The 23,224-nt window shown below is 50.5% G+C and overlaps 1 protein-coding gene across 3 annotated transcripts in view; it reads left to right on the forward strand.

Annotated features, from left to right (window-relative positions):
• Window positions 1–5,533: 5,533 nt before the first annotated feature.
• The window catches only part of Slc41a1 (solute carrier family 41 member 1), a 20,936-nt gene continuing 3,245 nt past the window's right edge, over window positions 5,534–23,224 (forward strand). The window contains exons 1-11 of one of the 3 annotated variants that reach the window (XM_029473717.1): window positions 5,534–5,909; window positions 6,307–6,430; window positions 7,547–8,516; window positions 16,557–16,664; window positions 17,619–17,690; window positions 18,298–18,442; window positions 18,570–18,716; window positions 19,432–19,579; window positions 20,381–20,460; window positions 21,364–21,498; window positions 21,781–21,929. In XM_029473717.1, coding sequence (XP_029329577.1) covers window positions 8,148–8,516; window positions 16,557–16,664; window positions 17,619–17,690; window positions 18,298–18,442; window positions 18,570–18,716; window positions 19,432–19,579; window positions 20,381–20,460; window positions 21,364–21,498; window positions 21,781–21,929 — 1,353 coding nt within the window. In that variant the 5' untranslated portion in view covers window positions 5,534–5,909; window positions 6,307–6,430; window positions 7,547–8,147. Of the gene's footprint in view, window positions 5,910–6,306; window positions 6,431–6,716; window positions 6,769–7,546; window positions 8,517–16,556; window positions 16,665–17,618; window positions 17,691–18,297; window positions 18,443–18,569; window positions 18,717–19,431; window positions 19,580–20,380; window positions 20,461–21,363; window positions 21,499–21,780; window positions 21,930–23,224 lie in introns of all 3 variants that reach the window. The other 2 variants (XM_029473718.1, XM_021154150.2) reach the window with 2 other exon arrangements.

Raw genomic sequence — 23,224 nt, forward strand, 5'->3', positions numbered from 1 at the left:
CCTGCTTTCAATGCTTCTGGGCAAGCACTTAGGAGTGAGAATACTTGGTGATGCAGAAATGCTGGGTTTAACGTTGAGACTATACCACGTGGTCACTGCAGCAGCCAGGACCATTTTATCTTCCCACCAGTAATGCACACTGACAGGTGCTGTTAGTTTCTGGGTTTTGTTCCTCCGCTTCCACCTGTATGAAACAATGTAGCAGATGCAAGGTGGTTTTGATTTGCATTTCCCTAATGACTAACCTCCGTTACTTTTTAATCTACCTATTTTGTATCAATCCACTGACTCGGCTCTCCTTATACTGCAGCAAACATCTTCATAGTGTAATTACTAAGAGCAAATGAATTTTCATATGATTCCACGTTGTCAGGTCTGGTTAAAGTTCCCCTGTGCCACTGAAGACTTTCCGAGGCTGGCTGAGCCTTTCCAGCCAAAGGCAAGGGTCTTTTGCTGAAGGGTGTTTCTATGAAAGCTCCCTGGAGAGTCTAATACAAAGTTACAACTGAAAGCCTCCAGGCTAAGACACTGCTATTCAAACCAGTCAGATCATGATCTGTTCCCCCTAGCTACCTCTTACAAGAAGTTTCCCTGTCTCTGGCTTGTGACTCACTCTCTGAAGGAATATAGCCCCATTAGCTCCCTACCAGCACCCTTATTCTGAGACTACCAATCCTTAACTCTTTGCAGTCTGCAAAGTTTAGAATTCAATGTGAAGCAGAAAGTGTGAGCTGACCCTTCCTGCTGGTTCACACTTGGTCTGGGCTCTTCATTTTTTCGGTGAAATCAGAACAGACCGACTCTGTGAGGGAATTTTGCAAATGCAACTGCCACTAATCCAGAATATTGGAGAACGGCGCTCTTGTCTCCCCCATTAGAGCTGCGGCTCAGAAATATGCAGGCACTAACTCAAGGCCATGTACTTAACATGTGGCTAAGCATGATTCAACCCATGTAATTTCAGAGCTGTGGCACATTCTACCTTGCTACACTGTTTTTGGTGACACTGCATGGTTATAAGCATGGGCGGCTGGAGAGGGAGCTGTGTAAGTGGCCGTCTCATCTGGCATCTGTACTCCACACACACCCAGTCACACACTCAATGCTTTCCTCTGCAAACGCCACATTTATGTCCATGCAATGCCTGTTATAAGTCACTGGATGATTGTGCCCACTGTTATTTGCCCAGCTTCGCTCAACTGAATGATGTGAAATACCTTGAACAATTCTGCTTGAAGAAATCCCCGAGTGGGTGTCAAAGAAGGTTTGTGAACTGAGAGTTCAGTTAGAGAGAAGCCAAGGCAAGGTGACACCTCGCTCTGAGAACAGATGGCAGTACTTCTCCATACCACCCACATCCCTACATCCTCTTCAAGCTGAATGAAGCCGGAAGGGGATGATATCACCTCAGCTCCAGGCGGCAGGAAAGAAGTGACCTCTGGGAGGATGGCAGTAGGGAGGGGTTACAGCAAGGGGAAAAATGGGAGGGGGTACACACACTCAGAAAAACAAAAGTCAGGAAAATTTCCAGCCATGCTGGGCTAGTCTTGTGACTGTGGCATGCTGGCGAGGGACTCCAAATCTATGGGACTGTGGAATTTTAGGATGCATCAAGACAGCTCCCAAAGTTGATCTTAAAGGAGCTCTTAGTGGTCAGCAGCTGTACCTGAAGGAAGGCCGTAGAGTTTGGAGAACCATGGGATACAATAGCAAATGAACTGTGAATTAAGACAAGTGTCAAGCAAGACTGGAAAAGGCTTACCCAAGAAGCCTTCCCTACCACCCATGTCAGCTGACAACTACCTGTAGTAACTCCAGCCCCAGTTTTCTTCCAGCCTGCATGTGAATACACACACACACATCCACAGACCGGCACACATACACACATAATGTTAAATAAAAATAACACTTTAATTTTAAAAAGACTTCATAACTTAATTTTTTATTATTAGTAGCATGTGGGCAGCAGGGACGCACATAGAGGTCAGAGGTCAACTCTGTAAAATCAGTTCTTTCCTTCCGCCTTTCCATGGGTCCTAAGGGGTTGAACTATATCACCAGGCATGTGCAGCAAGTGCCTTTTCTCACTGAAGCGTTTCACTGGCTCAGTAGTAGACACATCTGTAAGGCCAGATGAGGAACATGTGAGCCCCTTGGGCACATGGAAGTTCAAGTCTTACAAGGGGGTCATGAAAATGCTCAGAGACCCACATTCATGGCTTCCTGACACTTCCTGATGCTCATGGCTGAGTCTTGCCTGGAGTATCTGGCTGACTTGCTACCTGCTGCTAATTCCTGTCTTTTCATCTGTGACCTTTGCTCCCCACATCTGTGTTTCTCACTTCATAGACTGCAGCTATTTCTGCTCTCTCGGTAGAGAAAGGATGAGATGTCTTCCTCTTCTCAAGGTTACAGGTGGCTGGACTGGAAGGAAGCGTGCTTCCCCCAGGCTCTCTTGCTGTCTAACTCTACGAATCAGCATAACATCAGCCACAGTGTCTAGGCCAGTCACCTCTCTGTTACCCATCACACGATCAAGGCCAGTTACTGATCTGACTATCTCCCATCAGATGTTCACCGTATTTTCTGAGCGCTTCCTGTGTGCCAGGTGCCAGAGGTACAGAAGTGATCAAAACATGAAGGCAGTAATCCTGACCCAGTGATCCTGGCCCTTCAGGATATCCCAGAAGAATGTCTTCTGTGCTTACAGACTTAAAGAAATATTTGTAATACCTAAAGCTAATGAAAGACTCATATCCAAAATATATGAACTCCTAAAAAAAAAAAGTCAAAAAGCCAGGTAGAAAGTTGATAATACTTAAAAACGACCCAAATGGCAAAGAAATGTGGAGGAAAGGTGCTTAATCTCATTAGCTATCAGGGCAATACAAATTTAAGCCACAGGAAATACCACTAAATACCCACTAGAATCGCTACTCTTTTTTTTTTTTTTTTTTTTTTAAATGAGTCAGGGTTTCATCATGGTAGCCTTGATGGGCCTGGAACTCATTATGTAGATCAGCCTGGCCTTGAACCCATAGAGATGAACCTGTCTCTGCCTGCCTCTTAGGTGCTAGAATTGAATGACTACAACTTTAATCTTTTCAGATTGGTGATACCAGTGTTGATAAGGCTATGAAACAATAAGGCATTTCTAGCAAGAATATAAATTAGAAAAAGCACATCAGAAAATTGTTTAGTAGTGTTTCCTAAAGCTAAACATTTGCCTGCCCTGTGATCTAGCCCTGTTCCAATGTGCCAATTCAGGCTGGGTGGCACATGCTTTTAATCCCAATGTTTGGAAGGCAGAGGCAGAGATGGAAGCAGAGGTAGGCAGATCTCTGGGAGTTTGAGGCAGCCTGGTCTGCAGAGTGAATTCTAGGTCAGCCAGGGCTACACAGAGAGGCATTTCTAGCACTATGTTTCAAAAACAAAAAGATGCCATGGCAGATTAATATAATAACAATACCTGGAAACAACTGAAATCTGCATCAACGGATGCAAATTGCCCTGTGCTCGCTTAGTGACATCACCCTGCAATGAAGATGAATTAACAAATGGTACTGGGGTTGGGGATTTAGCTCAGTGGTAGAGCGCTTGCCTAGCAAGCGCAAGGCCCTGGGTTCAGTCCTCAGCTCTGGAAAACAAAAAACAAAAACAAAACAAACAAACAAACAAACAAATGGTACCATGTGTGATGTATGAGTGAGAGAAACTAAGCACAGAATAGTAGTACCTCCTGAGAGGTTCTGTTATAGAAAGTCCAAACGCTCACAGGCAAAATGAACAGTGTCAGACAGAGGCCACCCTAGGGAAGAGGGTGAGTGAGAGACCAAGGGAGCTTCTGGGGTGGCAGTAATGACTGAATTCTTCCTTTTGGTGGTGGTTTCATCAGCCGGTTGTCTGTACCATAATTTGTTGGTCCATACTCTAGGTTTTACGCACTTTCCCATATGTTCAGTTTACTTCGACTAAAAAGAAAAACTTTTCAAGTAGATAAAAAGTATGAGGGTGGAAATAAGAGAAGGACAAAGATTTTGTTTTTAAGTTGCTATTGGATGAAAGTTTTTGGCCTTGAGACAGAGTCTCAACTGTATAACTCTTAACTATCGGGCACTGTCTCTCGGTAGACCCAGACGACCTCATTTCTGTAGAGTCTCCTGCTTCTGTCTCCCAAGGGCTAAGACTGCCAACACTCAGGCAGCCATATAATCAGTCTTAGTTTTCCTCCCAATCTATAGTCATTTTGCACAAAACTGGTCCTCTGGCAAAGACCTAGTGTTGCCCAATCTAGGAGTAACTTCCATATTCAAACATAGACTCGGCTGTGAAACCAAAATTGGAGTTCAACTACAGTGACATTTGCTGGGTCCTTAAAAAATATAGACCTTTGATATCCCAGCAGCGGAGCTGAACCCAGGGTTGCTGGATTAGCAGGTGGGGACAGGTTTTTGTGGCTACATTTGTTATCATTGTCCAAAGGAATGGCCCTCTCCGGTTGCTGTAGAGCATGTGTGCTCAGTAGCCAGCATTCTCTTTCTCTCCTATATACATCCTATCCTTATTCAACGGTCTAGAGAAATGCTCAATTGCCCCCAAGGAACATTTCTAGGGAAGAAAGTGACAGGAAAGGAACCTCTGGTTATAGGCTCTACAGATGAAGGGGGAAAGGCTGGAAATGGGAGTTCCTTTATAGGGAGGTCACATCCCCTTCACAAAAACAACCCAAAGAGAACTAACTGGTACTGAGTTTGGATTGATGAAGTGAAGACACCCCAGGGAGGAAGTGGCAAAAGCGAGGATGAAAACACTTTGATCCCACAAGGTGCGTCAGGGAAAGTTGGCCTTCATTTCGGCCCGGGATGGAGACTTCTCTCCCACAGGGCCACGATTGGGTCAAAGGAAACCCCCGCTCCCCTCCGCCCATACCTCATTGGTGTGTGTAGCCCCAGCCATGAGTCTAACAAATTTTCCCTCCAGCCTGCCCATCCCCACCCCTTTCAAGGCTGGAACTTTATTAAAGCAGATTAAGGTTCGGTCAGTCGCCCAGAGGAACAAGGAACCTGGAAGGGGAGATGAGGAGCCTGATGAATAGGAACTGTGCCCAGGAAGAAGGTAGGGACTGGGCGTGGAGAAGGAACACGCGATGGCTGCTGCGGCCCGGGCGATCGCCAGCTGGCCGGCTCGAAGGGGTGGTTTCGGGTCTTCTGGAAGGCCCAGAGGCTCACTAGAGATAGTCAAGATTCAGGAGTACATGCGTAGCAGAACGCTCGCCTGGAGAGGCCATGGGAACTCAGGAGCGCAGCACCCGCCCGCGCTTGAGCACCGCGAGCCCACAACACCCTCCAATTCTGAGTTCCCGTCACTCTGCTGCGTTTTCCCCCTCACCCCGCCCCCAGCTCAAGAAACGCCGGGGAAATGGGCGGGGCCTGGGCGAGGCCCGCCCCTTTTCCTGCTCTGATTGGCTGATGCAGTTGTCCATCCTGACTCTACTCTTGATGGAGGGGGGTTACCACCCGCTCTGCCCCAGATCACGTTTGCCACCCACAGCCAAACACTCTTGTCCAAGTCCGCGGGCAGGAGGCGATTGGGGACAAGAGAGCTCGGCATCTCAGGCCCAGTCCGGTCCCCACCAGCCCGAGGCGGAATATCCTGATCACCCCCACCAGGCCACCTCCCCTCGTGGAATCGGAGCGGCGGCCTCACAGGAAGGCAGAAGCGAAATGTAGCGAGCCGGGTGTCGCGGTTGGACGCTCGCCTTGCCTGGGGGTGTAGCGGGGCACACTCGGGGGCTCGAGGAGGACGGCAGAGGGGGAGGAGTGATGAGAAGAGGGGGTACCCTGCATCCCCCAATTCCGCGGGCCCCTGCTACCATTCTCCAGGCGCCCTTTCTCCCCAGCGAGGCGCAGGTCAGTGTTGTTGGGTCTGGGAAGGAGGGAGACGAGGGCGGGGGACTCCAGGACGCAGTGCTTTTGCTGTCTTGAGTTGCCGGGAGTCGGCGGAAATCAACTAGGCACTCCTCTTCCCCTCCCCTGTAGTTGGGGATACCTAAACCGGGCTTTTTTGTCCATCCCCGCTTGGAAAGGAGCCGCGGCTTCCTAGAGCCTGAGGCCCATCGGTAGTGGCTTTACTGCTGATGTAGTTGAGAGACTGGCCTGCTCCCCTTGCTAGCCCCCTTCCAGGTCAAAGTGGCCTGCCAGAAAGACGGGGGGCGGGGGGGCAGTCAGGTTTTAGCGAAGGAACTCAGAAACTTTGCTGGCTTGGGGGCGGTGGACTCAAACTGAGTGTTTCCTCTTGGCTGACTAGTGAGGATCTTTGAAAACAACGGTGCTGTGTTAAGGTGGCTTGGCTGGTGACGGAGTTAATGGAAGACTCATAACTTGGGCCCTAGAGTTTGATTCTGCCTTAACCAAACTGGAGTTGACTAATTGTGAGTGTTTGGAATACTAACAGCCTGTTCATCATACCTGCAAAACCCTCTGGATTTTTTTTTTTTTTTTTTACTATTGAGAACCATGCTGGTGAGAGCTATGCTGGTGAAATGCAACAAGTTGGAGTCAATTCGTGGGGAATCCTTTAAGCAAAGAAAAGCAGGGCAGGCAAAGACAGAGACATGATTTGGGAGTAAATGCATATTAGCTTGTGACACTTGGATTTGCCTGACTTTGTTTTTCTTTCCTCTTTCTACACCTTTTCCCGATATTTTTGTTTTTAAGAATTGCACCATGTCTGGCTGTCAGTAACCCAAGAGGAAAGGGGGGAGGCCAGGTAACCAAAAATGTAGGTAATAAACAGTAGTTTCACACTCTGTCTCTTCAATCTAGTTAACTGCCAGGTCCTATCTGACAGGCTCACCGGACCTAGCATAGAGAGAAGTGTAAATGCAGCCTGGACCAGGGTTAACCTGTGGTTTCTGTAACACTTGACTTTCAAGGGCAAGAGTAGGAAGAAGGCCTCTGGTTCTTGGCCTTGATCTTGGCCGGCTTGCCCTGCCCCGGTTGCCTGGGGAGTTCTCCTGGCATCCTCTCCCATCCCAGCAGGGGGCTAGGACAATTAGAGGTCTAAGGATGCTCCCCTCAATGATCAGCCTCTCTGTTTGCCCTGTCTTGCTGTTGCTGTCTTGTAATAAGTCACTCAAGAAGGGAGTTTGCATCTGAATCTGTAATACTTAAGTAATACTGAGTTCTTATCAAGATCCGAGAAGACAGCTCCTGAGCACATCCCTGCCCACCCCAGGTTGCTCAGGAGGCAATGCCAAGGTCTCTATGAAGCATCCTTCTTATGGGTGGTGGTTTGCTGGCTGGGAGGCTGCTGGGAATAGAACTCACTGCATCTCGACATGAAGTGGGGCGGGACAGTGCAATCCTAGCAGGAAAAGAACAGCTGATAGCCACCCCTGTAACACCACATGCTCTGCAGATCATCCTAGTAGGAACTGGTTTTTGCTATGTACCAACATTCATATTCTCTCTCTCTCTCTCTCTCTCTCTCTCTCTCTCTCTCTCTCTCTCTCTCTCTCTCTCCTTTTTGTCCTTCCTCCCAACAGAAGGTGTTCCACACTGATTCTTGTGACTTTAAGGACCAGGCAACCGAGAAAGTACAAGATCTTCTCAAGAAGGGAAGACATCTCTGGGAGAGAGGGGAAAGATAGCAGACACTGGGACCAGCTGAGCCCAGCCAAGGTGCTGTGAGAAGCTGAAGCCACCCAGCAGGAGTGAGAAGAAACCCTGGCTTCGTTCTGAACGATCTGAACTCATTCAGCTTTTCCCAAGAGAGGGCTGCAGCATCAGACACTCCAGACTCAGGTTGAGCTCTTCTGCTCCTGCTCTGAGGAGCTGGCCACTGAGAACCAAAGATTGCCCCTGGCCCAACACAGAGCTGCTGGGCGCAGGCACCCACTACCCGTAGAGGCAGCTGCTGCATCTGGTGAGGACTTTGTTTCCTTCCAGCTCCGGGCTGCATTGCTTGATGGGGCTGTCTTTTGGTAGATCAGTTTTTACAGTGCCCGGTAGGAGTGGAGAGCCGTGGGAAGAGGTCTTGCGGCAATCAAGCCTGGGTTCACCCCAAGACTAAGTTCTTTCCCAAGTCAGAGTCGAAGAGAGAAAGAAAAATAAATAAATTCTCCCCTCCTCTCCTCCCTGCCTGTCATGTCCTCTAAGCCAGAGCCAAAGGACATCCACCAGCCGAATGGTACTGGCCCTACTCCTTCTCCCTGTTCTTCGGATGGCCCTGGGCGAGAGCCCTTGGCTGGGACCTCAGAGTTCCTGGGGCCTGATGGGGTGGAGGTGGTAGTGATTGAGTCCCGAGCTAACGCCAAGGGAATTCGGGAGGAGGACGCCCTGCTGGAGAACGGGAGCCAGAGTAACGAGAGTGACGATGTCAGCACAGACCGGGGCCCCGCGCCACCCTCCCCGCTCAAGGAGACCTCCTTTTCCATTGGACTGCAAGTGCTGTTCCCCTTCCTACTGGCAGGCTTTGGGACTGTGGCAGCTGGCATGGTGCTGGACATTGTGCAGGTAAGACCTGAGGAGGGTGGCCTCCGCTCACAAGTCCTCCTCGCTCAATACCTTGGCCTTCGGGGAAACTGACTCTTAGAAGTTCCTCTCCACGTCTGTGTCAGAAGCAGCTGCTGCTTCCTAGAATACTATTTCCCTTTGGATCACATCCTTGGTTTCATTGCTGTCTCTGTTACTTACTGCAGAACCTTCAGAGAAGCCAAGTAGCCCCAGGGAGGTGGTCAGAGCAGTATTGCCTAACAGTAACAGATGTAACTCCAGAGCTCAGCCTGGGGGTGGGAAGAGAGGAGCAGGCCTGTTGCTTGCTATGCCTCCTCAGCGCTGTTGATTCCAGCTCAGTAGGAGACATCTAGATAGGTCTCCTCTTTATGCCTACTTTCCTTTCTCCGGAGGTTTCAAGGATACCAATGATAGCACACTCCTTTTCAAGCCTCTCCTCCATTCCCCCCGCTGGGCAGGAATTTACTCAGCTGTCAGGAGGGTCTCAGACCCAGTGAGAAAGCTCTTAAGGCATTTTGTATTGCTGATCTTTGTGCATCCTTGGCACGGTCTCCTTGGTGAGCAAGGATGGTTTGGGAAGGTGGTATAAGACCTGCAGAAGCTGTAAGTGTCGTGGATGGGAACAGAATGTAACCAGACCTTAGCAGAATCGTCTCTCTCTGCTCCTTGTCTGTCACAAACATGCTCTGGGCAAACAGGAAACTTTGTGAGGATACTGGATAGACAAAACAGTACGAGTTGATAGGACACCTGGGAACTAAGAGCCAGAGCTGGGGCAAGCTGTATTTAGTGCATTGTGAGTCCGGACTTACCAAGAGCCTCCAGGTTGGAAAGAGAAAAAGTCTTGTTTAGAAGTTAAAGCTTTTGAAGCACAGTGAGACACACACAGCTTTCTACCAGTGCTAATCAGAACATGTCTAGTGCTTGCTCAATGCTGGCTTTATCCTAGGTACTCCAAAGGACAGGGGCAGAAGGAGATTGGTCCTTGGGGACCACTCCCTCCACCCTGCCCCAGGGCTCCCTCACTGTGACATCTCCCGAAAGGATAGGAGGTTCAACCTCGCCTCCCTTTGTGCCCAGCTAACACTCAAGCCGCGCTCACAGAGACTGCCACGGGGGTCTCCAGGTCCTTCTCAGGTGACTGAAGGTTGTTGGCTGTAGGTACTGTATGTAATGTCCATGTAGACCATGGCGCTGAACCCTGCAACTTAGGAAGCTTAATGGGAATATTTATAGCTTGTGAAAGTGTCTGGTGCTGCCTTCCCTCTCTTCAAACCTGTTATTGTGAGGACTGTTCCTACCCGGACTTAGGAAGCCAATCCAGAGCTTGGGGCTCCCACCCCCACCCCCGCTGATTGCTCAGAGCTGGGGGGAGAAAGAAGGGGAGAAGACATGAGACTGGCTTTGTAGTCTGCCTCACCTCTCCTTTCTGAGGCCCTGGTTCTCATTCTTACCATTTGGGGGTTCTCGGTGAATGCCTGCAAAGAGCTTCAGGGCTGTTAAGTGTAGCTCAGTGGTACGGTGCTTGCCTAGCATGCACAAAGCCCCAGTTTCCATCCCCGGCACCACAGGATGAAAACAAGGAGCCTACAGAACAAGTGTCCTGTGGTGAGCCAGGAGACATTTAACTTAGTTTCTGATAATGATGACGTAGCGTAGGGTAATGGGGGTCTTTCCTGTAAGCCCAAAAAGTAGGAAAAGGGCATCGATCTCCATTTTGTGGATGAGAAACTGTGGCATAGAAATACCAGTGGTCATCTCCCCCAGAGCTTGTGTCTGTAACCCCTGTAACCTTCATTATGGCCGGGATTTGCAGACTGGCTTAAGACTGAGGAGCCTGCTGGTTTTGTCTTGTCTTGAGGGCAGACTGGGAACCAGAACGATTGGCATTGGCTTTTAAAGTGAACAAAAGCCAAAGGGAAAGTAGGGTCCAGCTCCCGTACCCCTCACTCTCCACCTCTGATATGTCAAGGTTCCAGAGTAGGGACAGACCTCTGATGCCTTGCTTTATGCCCTAGGTTGTAGGGGACCTGGAGCTGCCTAGTGTGCCCACAGAGGGTTGGCATCTCCCTCAGTGTGGCATCTTGGCTCATACCAGAGCTAGGATTCAGTTGGTGTAGATGACAATGACTGGCTTGTCCTTGCGCCCCCTTCCCCCATGGTCCCACCACAGCTGGGCTAAAGCAAGGCCCACAGATGGCTACAGCAATAGAACTGGAGTAGGTGAGTATGGGGGTGTGGGGGACAGGGGCAGGGAGCCACAAGAAGGTTCTTACTCTACATCTTGGGGAGTGATGGGGATGGTTGACGCTCTTAGATACAGGAGTCATAGCTGTGTTTTCCTTTCAGGATAAAATTACCCGCAGTGAGACCATCCCAAAGTGCCCAGATAGGGCTGGTTGCTGGTTGTTCAAGGTCCCCATGGTTCCAGAGCATCAGGAGTCTGTACTCAGTACAGAGATGCCTCCTTGAGCCAAGGTTCCCACTGCAGCTAATACTGGGCTTTTCCTAGAGACCTGCTTCTGTCCCATCGGACCCCTTGCTTCACTTCCTGTGTGTAGTCGCCTCCACAGTGAAATGAGAAGCAGAGGGATCCTCCAGGTTAGAAGAGAAGCAGACTGCAGTCTGTTCTGACTTGCCCACTGCAGCCAATAGTTTCAAGGGAAGTAGGAGCAAGCCCAGTGTTGGCTTCAGAAAGAGACTGCATAGGAGCCTCAAGCTGCCCGTGCTTTATTGCGCCCCCCATTCTTTCCTGGGCTCCTGCAGGGCATTACAACCATTTTCTATCAGCCTTTGTGAGAAATGGGGGTGGGTCAGAAGGTGGTGGTATGTGATCTTCATAGGACCTCTCAACTAGATTAGAGTAGGGGAGCTCTCCACTCCTTGTTTTAATGCACTCTTACTTGCTGAGTATCCAGAGAGATTAAGACACCCCCTCCTCCCCCAGCAGAGCCTTGGGGAAGGGTATGGGAGGGAAACAGAGATGGGAACTGTTTTCCTGGAGGCTGCTGGAGCCCCTGGGCAGGCCACTCAGTTCCTGTCTTCCTTGACCACCTTCCGCTCTGCCCACCTCTGCCTTTCGTGTGCTATCAGAGCCATTTCCTTTTCTCCTGCTTCATACAGCTCTGGACATGCAGGCATTGCCCTGAGGCCCCTCTGCTCGAACATCTCCAGGAGGCCCTGTGGGATAAGCCTCTATCAGATAGAAACTGTGATCTAGCCTGACCCAAGATTACCTGAAAAGTTCTTGAGCAGCGTGGTGCCTTAGAATGGGTGTGGGTGTGGGGTGTCATTTTAATGTCTTGATTCCATCTTCTCCTCACCCTGGCTTGACTTCTTACTAATCTGCTTCCGGAACAGGAGGCTGGGCCAGATGAGGTTACAGGCGTAAGATCAGGTTAGATGGCCAAGGAAGGAGTCACAGCCAGATCTCGGAGCTCTGGGGCTTGGAGTGATTGCTCTGGGTCAGGATTAGTTTTAAATGTGGGAGCAGCTATCTGATCATATACCTTACAAGAGCCGAGGTGAGAGAAAGAAGAAAGGGAGAGAGGCTAAGATTCTGAGAAGCAGTAAAGATCCATGGGTGGTTCCTTCTACACCCCCACCCCCACCCCCATCCCGCAAGCCAAGCAGAGCTTCCTGGACCCTGCTCCATGCCCATTGGTTCAGGAAGGTGTGGGTGGTAGCTTGCCTAATGGCTTAGCTGACTGGTTTGACTTCACGGGCAGACACTCCCAGCCAGGGTGAACTGGATGGGCCGGAATTAGGCCAAAGGAGTAAGAGAAACCACTCTAATCTTTACCGATCCATCCTCAACCCCTAACCTCAGGACCACCCTGCTTTCTGGATGGCTCTGCTTCCCAGAGTCCTGTGCAAGCATACAGTCACAGATTACCTGAGCTGCATCTCTGAGAGTTTTGTGAGTAGAAAAATTAGATATGGAGATTGGCTCTTCAGTCCCAGGTACCAGCTTAGGGCTTTGCTGGGCCAAAAGTCCAGATAGTATGATTTCCAGGCTGATTTCTGTGAGTTGGGAAGACTTCTTCTGCAGGGGGCTGCTACTGGCCCTGATCCTTTCCTTTGCCGATACACCCCATCTCATCCCGCCCAAAATCCCATAACTTCTAGGTTCCCCTGTAGTTCAAAGCAGAGGGTGTGTATGTATTGGAAGGAGAAAATTAGGGGTGCTTAGGGTGGCAGCTAGGGGAGTTAGCTGAACTTTATACATTCTTTTCTCCAGGATCTTATTGCTATGTAGCCCAGGCTAGACTCACTCACATGTCTCATCATCCTGAAGATAGACTTACAGGCTTGTCCCACCAACCCCGCTGTATTTTTTTTTCCTTGATGATACTATATGCTATACTCCTTACAAACAGTTCATACACTTCGAGAGCTTCCCTCTACTCTTTCCTCTTTATCGGCATACACCCATCGCCTTCAGAGAGCTAGCAGCTTAGATACAGGAAGGCAGGCATTTGAGATGAGGGTGGGATGAGGGACCGTGTTCTGAGAGAGCTCCCAAAGCCCACACTCGTTAAGGGAGGGGAAGAATCCTTCCCTCTCTGAAGCTGCTTGCCCATTGTGAGCAGACAGAACAAGGCTGCTTCGGCCTCAGCTAAAGGGAGCTGGATCCCCAAGGGTATATCTCCCAGCCTTGTCCAACAGTAACAGTCCCAGGGCTCATGAGGCACCTCACAGGGGCTGCCTAGGAGCAGGGAAGATCTTCACCTTCCCCAGTGTTTGAAAAGCAATGGCTGAAAGGTCAGAACTGCCATGGGGTCGGGAGTGCCTCTTCTTTCCTGGGAGTCTTCAGAGAGTCCAGGTCCTTTAGGAATCACTACAAAATCCTAAGCCTAGGAGCTCAGACAAGGCTATGCTGCAGCCCTGAAACAAATGAACTGTTCTCTGGATCCTGTTCACTTCACACACTATAAGAACACTAACAAGAAGGCACCACCAGTGTCTTCATCTCTGCTCCCTGGCCCAACCTTGTGCATCTTGTTGTTTGTTTGTTTATTTGTGATAAAGTTTCTCTTTGTACCTCTAGCTATCTTCAGACTCCCAGTCCTCCTGCCTCAGTCTCTGAATGCTAGAATTACAGATACACCATCTGGGTTGTTTGTATGTTTACTTTTAATGTTGCAGAAAATCACATAACACAAAACTACTCCGTAACCATCTTGAAGTATGTAAACTACATTCTCAGCTCCATTCTGCATCCACGGAATGCTGATCCTGTTCTCTCCAGGCCCTCTGCCCTTAGCAACCACAACCCCACCCCTCTCCCCGTGTGTGTGTGTGTGTGTGTGTGTGTGTGTGTGTGTGTGTGCGCGCGCACGCGCGCTTCTATGAATGTGATGACTACTGCAGACCCTACATAAGTGGAATCATGCCATATTTGCCTTGTCATGGCTGACTGTTGTGGTAGAATGTCCTTAAGTTGTGGCATGGGACAGTATTTCCTTTTCAAGACAGAGTCATACTTCAGTATTTGTATACCATATTGTACTGGTCCACTCAGCTATTGGTGGACAGTTGGATCGATTCTACCTCTTGGCTGTCATGAATACATGAAGCTATGAACAGGAGTGGACAGATATTTCTTCAAGATCCTGCTTCCATTCAGTTATTTTGGATAAATACTTAGGGCTCAGGACTAAGTAGTCAGGAGAAGAAATAGGATTGCTAGACCATATGGCCATTTTACTTGTTTAATTGTTCATTTGTGTGTGTGTGTGTGTTATATGAATTGTATACATGTTGTATGGGTATGTGCACATACATGGAGACCAGAGGTCAACATAGGACATTTTTTTTCTGTTGCTCTCCACCATATGTGTACACACACACACACACACACACACACACACACACACAAGCATTCTTTTTTGTGTATGCATGTTTTCCCTGCACATGCACATCTGTGCATCATGTGCATGCCTGATGCTTCTGAGGAGGCCAGAAAAGGGTTTCAAATCTCTTGGGATTATAGACAGTTGTAAGCCACTATGTGGGTGTTGGGAATAGAACCCCAGTCCTCTGCTAGAGGAGTTAGTGCTCTAAACCACTGTGCCATCTCCCCAGTCTCTCACTGAACCTGCAGCTCCCTGATTGGCTAAGCTGGTGACTCATTAATCTTCAAGGCCCAGCAAGCCTTAGTGGCTGGGGTTAGGGACACTGCTGAGCCTGGCTTTTCACGTGCAGGCTAGGTGTCCAGACTCTAGTACAGAGACTTGTGTAGCAAGCATTTTACAGACCGAGTCATCTCCCCAGCATATTTGGGTATTTATTTATTTGGTTGATTAGTTTGGGGGGTTTTTTGGTTTTGTTTTTGTTTTCAAGACAGGGTTTCTTTGTGTAGCCCTGGCTGTCCTAGAACTCTCTGTAAACCAGACTGGCCTCAAACTCAGAGATCCACCTACCTCTGCCTCCCAAGTGCTGGGCTTAATTAAGGTGTGCGCCACCACCACCACCACCACTACTGTGAGTTGGGAAGACTCTTCTGCAGGGGGCTGCTACTGGCCCTGATCCTTATTCATTTTTAAGACAGTCTTGCTACGTAGATAGCTGGCCCCGAGCTTTCAGAAATACCCATACCTCCCAAGTGCTGGGGATACAATGCAATTGATTTTTAGTGTGAGGAACTGTCTTACTGTTCTTCAAAGTAGCTCCATTTTATAGTCCCACCAATAGTGCAGACATGGTCCCATCTCCATGTCTGTGCTAATACTTGGTATTTTCTGTTTGTCCTCTTAACTGTCTTAACAGGTATGAGGTGACCTCTCATTGTGGTTTGGATTGGCAGCCTTGTTCTTTAGCAGTAGGGTCGAGGGGCTGGAATTGCCTTATAAGCTAGCTCTCTAGTCTAGCCCCTGACCGCTTGAGCAGGAGCTTGGTGCCTTGTAGCATGTCTGAGGGCCCCAGCCTGCCATCCATCGTGAGAAAGCTTGCTGAGGAAGCATCGTGAGAGCCCTCGCTGTATCTCTTAGAGGCTCATAAGGCTTTCAGCTCAGCACACTTACGTTACAGCTCCTTGTCTCCAGACACCCAAAAGAACCTGTATACCTCCACCTGCTGCCTGCCCCTCTTCCCCTCACAAACATGCAGGCTTTCCATTCTTAGAACTCCACACCCTTTGGGGCGGGAGGTTGGTGGGGATAATCCCAGCTTCTTTAGGGAAATCCTCAGTTTTGGTTACAACTAAGGGGGCTTTCAGTGGCCAACCTAGGTTCCAACAGTAACTAAGACAGTACTTCCTGAGCCTCAGTTTTCTCATGCGCAAAATGGGAACAAAAAAAACCTCCTTATTGGCTTGTTGAAGTGACTAAGTGAAAAAAAAAATGCGTTAACATAGGTTGGTCAAGGAGGTTGGTGGGAGAGCCAGGACTGATTGACCCAGGACTAGAACCCATGTCTCCTGACTCCAGGCCCAGCCTCTCCCAACAGGGGTGTATTTGCTTCTGTTAGCTAAGAAATTGGGTGTATAGAAAGGAATCAGAAATCTATTGCAGACCAGCATAGGAGAAGCAACGTCTAAATTCAGAACCTGCTAGGGGAAAGTCACTGTGGCTGAGACCCAAAGCCCTTGGAAATAGAAACCAAACAAACGCTCTAGTCACCCCAGCCCCAGCCCTGTGGAGCTGAGCTCTCCACAGCTGAGACAACACCTCCCAAGGCCGAGGCCACAGAGCAACTGGATGAAGGCAGGCGAGGGGGCTGCAGAGTGCTTTCTGAGAGAGTATATCACTAAGGGTTCTAGAACATAAGCCAGCGTGGGGTGGCTCCTCTGCAAGGTTCCCATGAAAGCATATTAGAAGGGAGAGTCAGGCTAGGGATCCCTCCTGTTCAGAGATGGGGGTTAGGTTGTGCTTTTTGGAATTCATAGACTTATTCTACTTTTAGGCTTCTTGCGGAGAGGTAAGGTGCTTGCTCCAGCTGGTCCTGTTTCCCTCTGCTGTCCCCTGACCCCACTCTGTTCAGCTCCAATGCCAGTCCTTTGAGGTACTGAAATTCTTGAACTCTGTGTTCATCTTATAGCACTGGGAGGTCTTCCAGAAGGTGACAGAGGTCTTCATCCTGGTGCCTGCACTGCTGGGGCTCAAAGGGAACTTGGAAATGACCCTGGCATCGAGGCTGTCCACTGCAGTGAGTGTCCTAGCTGTGGGAAGTAGGGGAGAGGGGCAGGGAGAAGGTAGAAGGCAACATGGAGACTGGTAGGTCTCCACACAACTGCCTGGGCCAAGGGAGGAAAGGGAAGCCGTGGAGGGAGATCCCAGACTGGGTGTCCTGTCCCTGGGCAGGGGCTCCCTGCCCAGAATGGTTCCCAGGCTCAGGCTTTGGATGTCCCAGCCATCCCTGGATGCCTGCCCCACCTCCTGCTTTGCAACCTGCCTCGTGACTGTTTGTGCAGCTTTGACAGGCAGGCATCATGCTGGTCCCTCCAGCCACACAGGTGGGGGCCTCCTCTGATCTCCAGCCCTACTCTGCAGCTGGGCAGGAGCAGAGCCAGGCCATCCCCACACCCCTTCAAACCACCCCCTTTCCCTGTGGCAGCTTATTCTTCAAGAGAATTGGCCTTTCCACCTCCCAAAATCCTTTAGATCAGCCACAGACAGACATTTCATGGACTGAGCCCAATAGAAAGCCATGGCTGAGAGGCAAGAGGTGTTAAAACTCAGGACCAGGCATGTCCCTCCGTGGCCAAGTCTGGAGAAGATGGTGTTGAGGGCAGCCAGCCTAACCCACCCCAACTTGTTCTTCCTTTCTCCTGGCTGGTGCAACCCACTCTTTCCTTTCCAAATACTGGCAGCCTCAGCCCTTGGGCCAGCAACTGACCTTGCCTTCCCTAAGAGAACAAGCTGCTTCAGGGCCAGGACAGTTATACAGACCCATGCAGGAACGTGCTACCTGGATAAACAGGACAGAGTGGGATCTACCACAGGCCCCCTCACAGCCCAGAGTACGCCTGCCTTGGGTGCTCTCTTGCTCTGGCCCTAGAGCCTTAGGCTATCTATATGCATTGCTTTTTTGATCCATTCGAACAGATAGAGCCCCAAACCCTGTGCAGCCTACTCCAGCCCTTCACCCTCCCTCTTCCAGGCCAACATTGGACAAATGGACACACCTAAGGAGCTCTGGCGGATGATCACGGGGAATATGGCCCTTATCCAGGTAAGAAAACATAGACCAGAGACAATAGGCTAAGCATCTCCTTAGTCAGGAATCCCTGAAAGGCTTAGGTCAGCCCAGCTGGATCCTATGTGGTTCTCCAGCATCTGCAAAGTAGGCTAGGAGGTGACTAGTTACTCAGGAGAATGGCCAAGACAGGGAGTGCCCCAGTAGCTTCCATATCACATGTCCAGGCACTAGGTGTTTTGGGGGATTTTGAGCCTCCACTAATCTTTGCAGTAGAATCAGATGTGTGAGTATTAGAGTGTCCTCTGCCACTGCTGTCCCATCTTCCCAGGAGGCCACACAGATCAAATTTCTTCCCCCCTTGAATCCCGGGCCTTGACTCTGACTGATCTCTGGGCTGTTGATTCTCATCCCATCTCCAGAGAAACATCCAATCAGCCAGTAACATGTCTGGATTTTTGTAGGGTACATTACCCTATTCTAGGGTAGCGCAAAAACTAAATAAAGTCATCCTTCTAGCCTGCAAGAACTGTAGAGCCCAGTCCTGCGTGCTTGCTAAGGACCAGGAATTACCCATTGGGTGTTCAGTGACCTCAGCTAAGGAGCTCTGCTCCAGACTCCTCATTACCATGCCTCTTCCCAGGTACAAGCCACGGTGGTAGGCTTCCTGGCATCCATTGCAGCCGTCGTCTTTGGCTGGATTCCTGATGGCCACTTTAGCATCCCACACGCCTTCCTGCTATGCGCCAGCAGTGTGGCTACAGCCTTCATTGCCTCCTTGGTCCTGGGTAAGGAAGGGAAGGCTCGGGGTGTGGGGGTGCTGCTCACTCTGTCTTGCACGTCGACGTTCCCTTTTGTTTATTAATATCTTTTCCCCTTCTCACCCTACCCGGCCTGCCTCTCCTTCCTCACCAGGTATGATCATGATCGGAGTCATCATTGGGTCTCGAAAGATTGGGATCAACCCAGACAACGTAGCCACGCCCATCGCCGCTAGCCTGGGCGACCTCATCACCTTGGCACTCCTCTCAGGCATCAGCTGGGGACTCTACCTGGAACTGAGTAAGGCTAAGGCCACTGAGAATGGCTTGGGTGGGATTGGGAGAGATAGGGACCATTTTGCAAGCGTGTGAAGGTTTTTCCTGTACTGTTAACTGTATGAACAGTTTGTCACAACTTCTGGGCGCAGGGTAGCAAGGCTAGCTAGACACTGATGTCAGATCGTGTAGGCAGGCACCAGAGGAAGGACTGTATCGGCACTCAACCCTGCCTGACCCTAGGGGTTTTGTTTCTTCTGGAGAGGTGAGATGTGGGGAAGGGAAAGGAAAGAATGGAAGACTAGAATCTGCTAGCAAACTGGAGAGGAGGATGGATGGGAGGCAGAGATTGCTGGGATCAGACCAGGAGACATACAGTCTGGTCTCTGCCTATTAACTTTCTTGCCCCAACTGGGCATGGTGGTGCGCACGCACACCTATGATCCCAGCTACTCAAGAGGAAAAAGCAGGAAGACCGTATGAGGCCAACTTGGGCTCCATAGTATGGCACTGTCTCAGAAGCCATACAGTGCCTGGGTAGCTCTTCTACTTCGTTTCTTCCTCTACAAAATGGGCAGAGCTGGCCTCATTGATGAGGTGAGGTGCTGTGCGTCCAGGCACTTAGGGTAGAATGACTGACTGGGGATGAGCTGGTCTCTTGGGACATCTGCAGCCTAAGCTGGGGGTAGCTGGGAACTAGGACCATGGTGCTCATCTCCCTCTGACCTCTGCCCCCACAGAGCACTGGCGATACATCTATCCCCTGGTGTGTGCCTTCTTTGTGGCCCTGCTGCCTGTCTGGGTGGTGCTGGCCCGAAGAAGCCCAGCCACAAGGGAGGTGTTGTATTCAGGCTGGGAGCCTGTCATCATTGCTATGGCTATCAGCAGGTATGCTGGGGCCCTGGGTTCTCATCCCCTGTACTAACCTCACCATAGGCCCCATCTGAACCCCTAGAGGGGGAGAAACGGAGCACATACTGGAAATGCATTAGTAGTGTCAGCCATGTGTCCTATTGCAAGTGACAGGAATGATCTCTACGAGGTTTCATTCCAAAGCAGAACATACTGACCTTGGGAACTAAAAAGCAGCCGCATTCTGGGACACAGGGCCCCAGGACTCTCTGTCACTCTGCCTTCTCAGTAGGGGGTCAGCAGTCCAGGTTTTCACTCTTCTGACTCCTCCCCATTCCAGCAAGAGGACAGAGAGGCTTTCCCCCAACAGGGCACAAAGACCCAGTATAGAGTGTCACTGCTTCCTCTTCAATTGGTCACAGTTCTGTCCTTGAATCAGTCACTTGCTCTTGGAAATGCAGCTGTCTGGTTGGACTGCCTGGGCTTAGCCACAGTTGAAGCACAGTGACCGGGTTCGAGAAAGCCGGCTCCCTCAGGGAGGAGCCAGTGCAGTTACCCTTGAGGAAATCAGTGCTGAGCAGGCAGGCCACAGCGAGCCTCACTCCTCACGGGAAGGTAGCTGTGCCTTCCCTTCTTAACCAGAGTCACTGTGCCAAGTCAGGAGATTATGAGCGACAACTGTTGCATGCACGAGAACTAAAGACTGAAAGGAGAGACTCCTGGAAGCCACTTTGCTGTCCTTGTCCCCAAGGTTAGCTAGGCCTATGCCTCTTTGTCCCAGAGACTGGAGCAGAACCTTCCGTGGTTTTTATGTCATTTGTCTTCATGTCTGTATAGTGTGGGAGGTCTCATCCTGGACAAGACCGTCTCGGACCCCAACTTTGCAGGAATGGCTGTCTTCACACCTGTGATTAATGGTGAGAACTTAGCATCAGCTGCTGGGGGAACGAAAAGGCTTCTGTGTCACTCAGGGCTCCAGCAGGCCAGAGAATCTAGCTCAGAGAGAACAAGACCTAATAAAGATAGAGATGGCATGACAGGACCAACAGGGGACCGTGAAAAGCCCAGAAATCAGCAACATGAAAGCCTCTAGCCCTGAAGGGCCAGGGAACCCAGAAATTGTCTTGTGGGAGCCCAGTTAGAATTTCACCCCGCTCCCTACAAGAGTAAGCTCCTGCCAAAAAAGCATAAAAGGAACCAGAAGGAAAATAGAAAACACTAAACCCCTTTCCTTGTTTACCTGCGGGGGCCTTCCACTGCACGAGAGACTGGTGTGAGGCCTAAGCAGTTCACCTCTCAGGGCTCAGGGTAAAGCTGAGAGGTACAGAGGCTAGGTTAGGGGGTGATGGTAAAGGGAAATGGTAACCAGCGGTTTACCAGGGCAGTGCCAGGTTAGAGTTCACACTGGGTATGGAAGCTGGTTATCAGGTGAGTGTTTGAGTGCTGAGTGCCTGCCGGGGTCAGCTCCAGAGAAAGGGAAGGCAAGGAGAGCCTTGGAGCCTGCTGTGTAGTGAGCGAGGGTCCATACTGCACACACGGGCCACATCCCTGCCAACACTCCGAGAGCCACTTCAAGGGTATGTGGGACTACTGCGCCTGCATGTGAGGGAAGCTGAAAGCCTAGATAGAACGTCCCTCAGAAGCTGTGGAGAATTTGTCTTCTTCCATCGTATTCTGTTGGCACCAGAGGGAAGAGCGATGTCGGCTCAGCCCCGAGTAAAGGTAGAAGACAGGGCCTCTACAGATAGGGGACAAAGAACAAGGTGTTTACCTCCCGGTCCTTCCTCCTCCAAGTCTGAGTCCTGTGTGTCTCTCTGCAGGTGTCGGGGGCAATCTGGTGGCTGTGCAGGCCAGCCGCATCTCCACCTTCCTCCACATGAATGGCATGCCAGGGGAGAACTCTGAGCCAACTCCTCGCCGCTGCCCCAGTCCATGCACCACCTTCTTCAGCCCTGGTAACCATAGCATCTCACCCTCCCAGGTCCATTCCTGCCTTAGAGGGTGGGGGGAGGCAGCCAGGAACCTCACTAGAGAACCAGCTGGGGCCCAAGTTCAAGGGTCTCCTCTGCTGGGCTGTGCCTACATTTCTGAAGAGTGAAGTCCAGGTGAGACATCATTGTCTTTTCCTGAAACACCCTAGAGAGATAGCTGTGTGCTGACCTAGAATACGGCGTTGACCATCCTGGGACCTCATGGGGCCAATGCTTCTCTTCCCGTCTTCCTCTCTCCTCTTCTAGATGTGAATTCACGCTCGGCCCGGGTCCTCTTCCTCCTTGTGGTCCCAGGACACCTGGTGTTCCTCTACACCATCAGCTGTATGCAGGGCGGGCACACCACCCTCACCCTCATCTTCATCATCTTCTACATGACTGCTGCACTGCTCCAGGTATGGCCTAACAGAAGCAGGGCACAGCCCGGGGGGCCACATGGAATAAGAACCCCAGGTTTGGACCTGGTCCCTTGCCACTTTTTCTCTGGCCGGGACTCGGGAGGATAGACACTGGCCCTGGAAGAATTACTACCATTCTGTGACTTCAGCTTGGTCGTGTCCCTTCTCAGCTTCAGTGGCACACTTTGAAAGTGAGAGTAGTAGACCAGCCGCAGGGTGCCTAGGAGGTGGGCTTGAACCACCCATACCCTGTCCTCTGCTGGGCTTCCTTTAAAATAAGGGCTTTTCCACAGCTAGAACAAGCATCAAAACCATTGTGCAAGACAAATCCATCTTCAAGACTCATCCAAGCCTTTTCTTTCTGTATGCTTGGCATTCCCATGGTATTATTAATTTAGCCATAAGCAATTTTCCTTCCAAACCCCCAACTGAGTGCTTAGAAAAGTTGTCTGTTAGGAATCTTGGCGAGAGCCAGGCTGAGAGCCAACCATATGCTGTTCCCAGTAGTCGTTACCCAGCTCACCACGCTCCCTTGCCGATGTAGTCAGGTGCACCCCTGATGGGAAAGGAGCGTGAGCAAACCAAAGGTCTTTTGTGGCCGCCTCAGTTGACCCCTTCCCCTGGGTTGAAAGCCACACCCCCATTCCATTGCCCCATCCTAGGGGTCATGATCCTGTGGTCAATTTTAGCTGTACTTCCTTCTCTGAGTCTGTGGAGAGGCAAAGTGGTAGCAATTGCTCCCTGTAAAGTTCTGCCAGGTCCCTTTGCCACCTGTCCCTGTATGTGTCCTTGTGCTACTTGGGAGGCTAAAAGGTGAAGACAGCTGTTGACATTTCCACCCTAGCACATATGCTAAAGGCCCCCGGCCGTACTCTTCTGCAGCTATCAGAAAGGCTGTGAAGTTCCAGGGAGACTGGATGGCACCCAGGGCCAGGGCTCCAGGAGTACAAGGTAGCTGTGTGCGGAGCAGAGGGTGTGAAAGGTTCTAGAATAGTCACCCCTGGCTTCCTTACAGAGAGGCCAAAACAACCAAATTTGCCTAAAAACAGGGAACATTACTGGCTCCTACCCCTGAGTCCCTCAAGGCAGAATTTTCATACCTCAGTCTTTACAAAGTACAGGCAAGAGTAAACCCCACCAGCCGGGCGTAGTGGCGCACGCCTTTAATCCCAGCACTCGGGAGGCAGAGGCAGGCGGATTTCTAAGTTCGAGGCCAGCCTGGTCTACAAAGTGAATTCCAGGACAGCCAAGGACACACAGAGAAACCCTGTCTCGAAAAACCAAAAAAAAAA

The sequence above is a fragment of the Mus caroli genome (assembly GCF_900094665.2).
Source record: "Mus caroli chromosome 1 unlocalized genomic scaffold, CAROLI_EIJ_v1.1 1_unlocalized, whole genome shotgun sequence".
In the NCBI taxonomy this organism is placed as follows: Eukaryota; Metazoa; Chordata; class Mammalia; order Rodentia; family Muridae; genus Mus; species Mus caroli.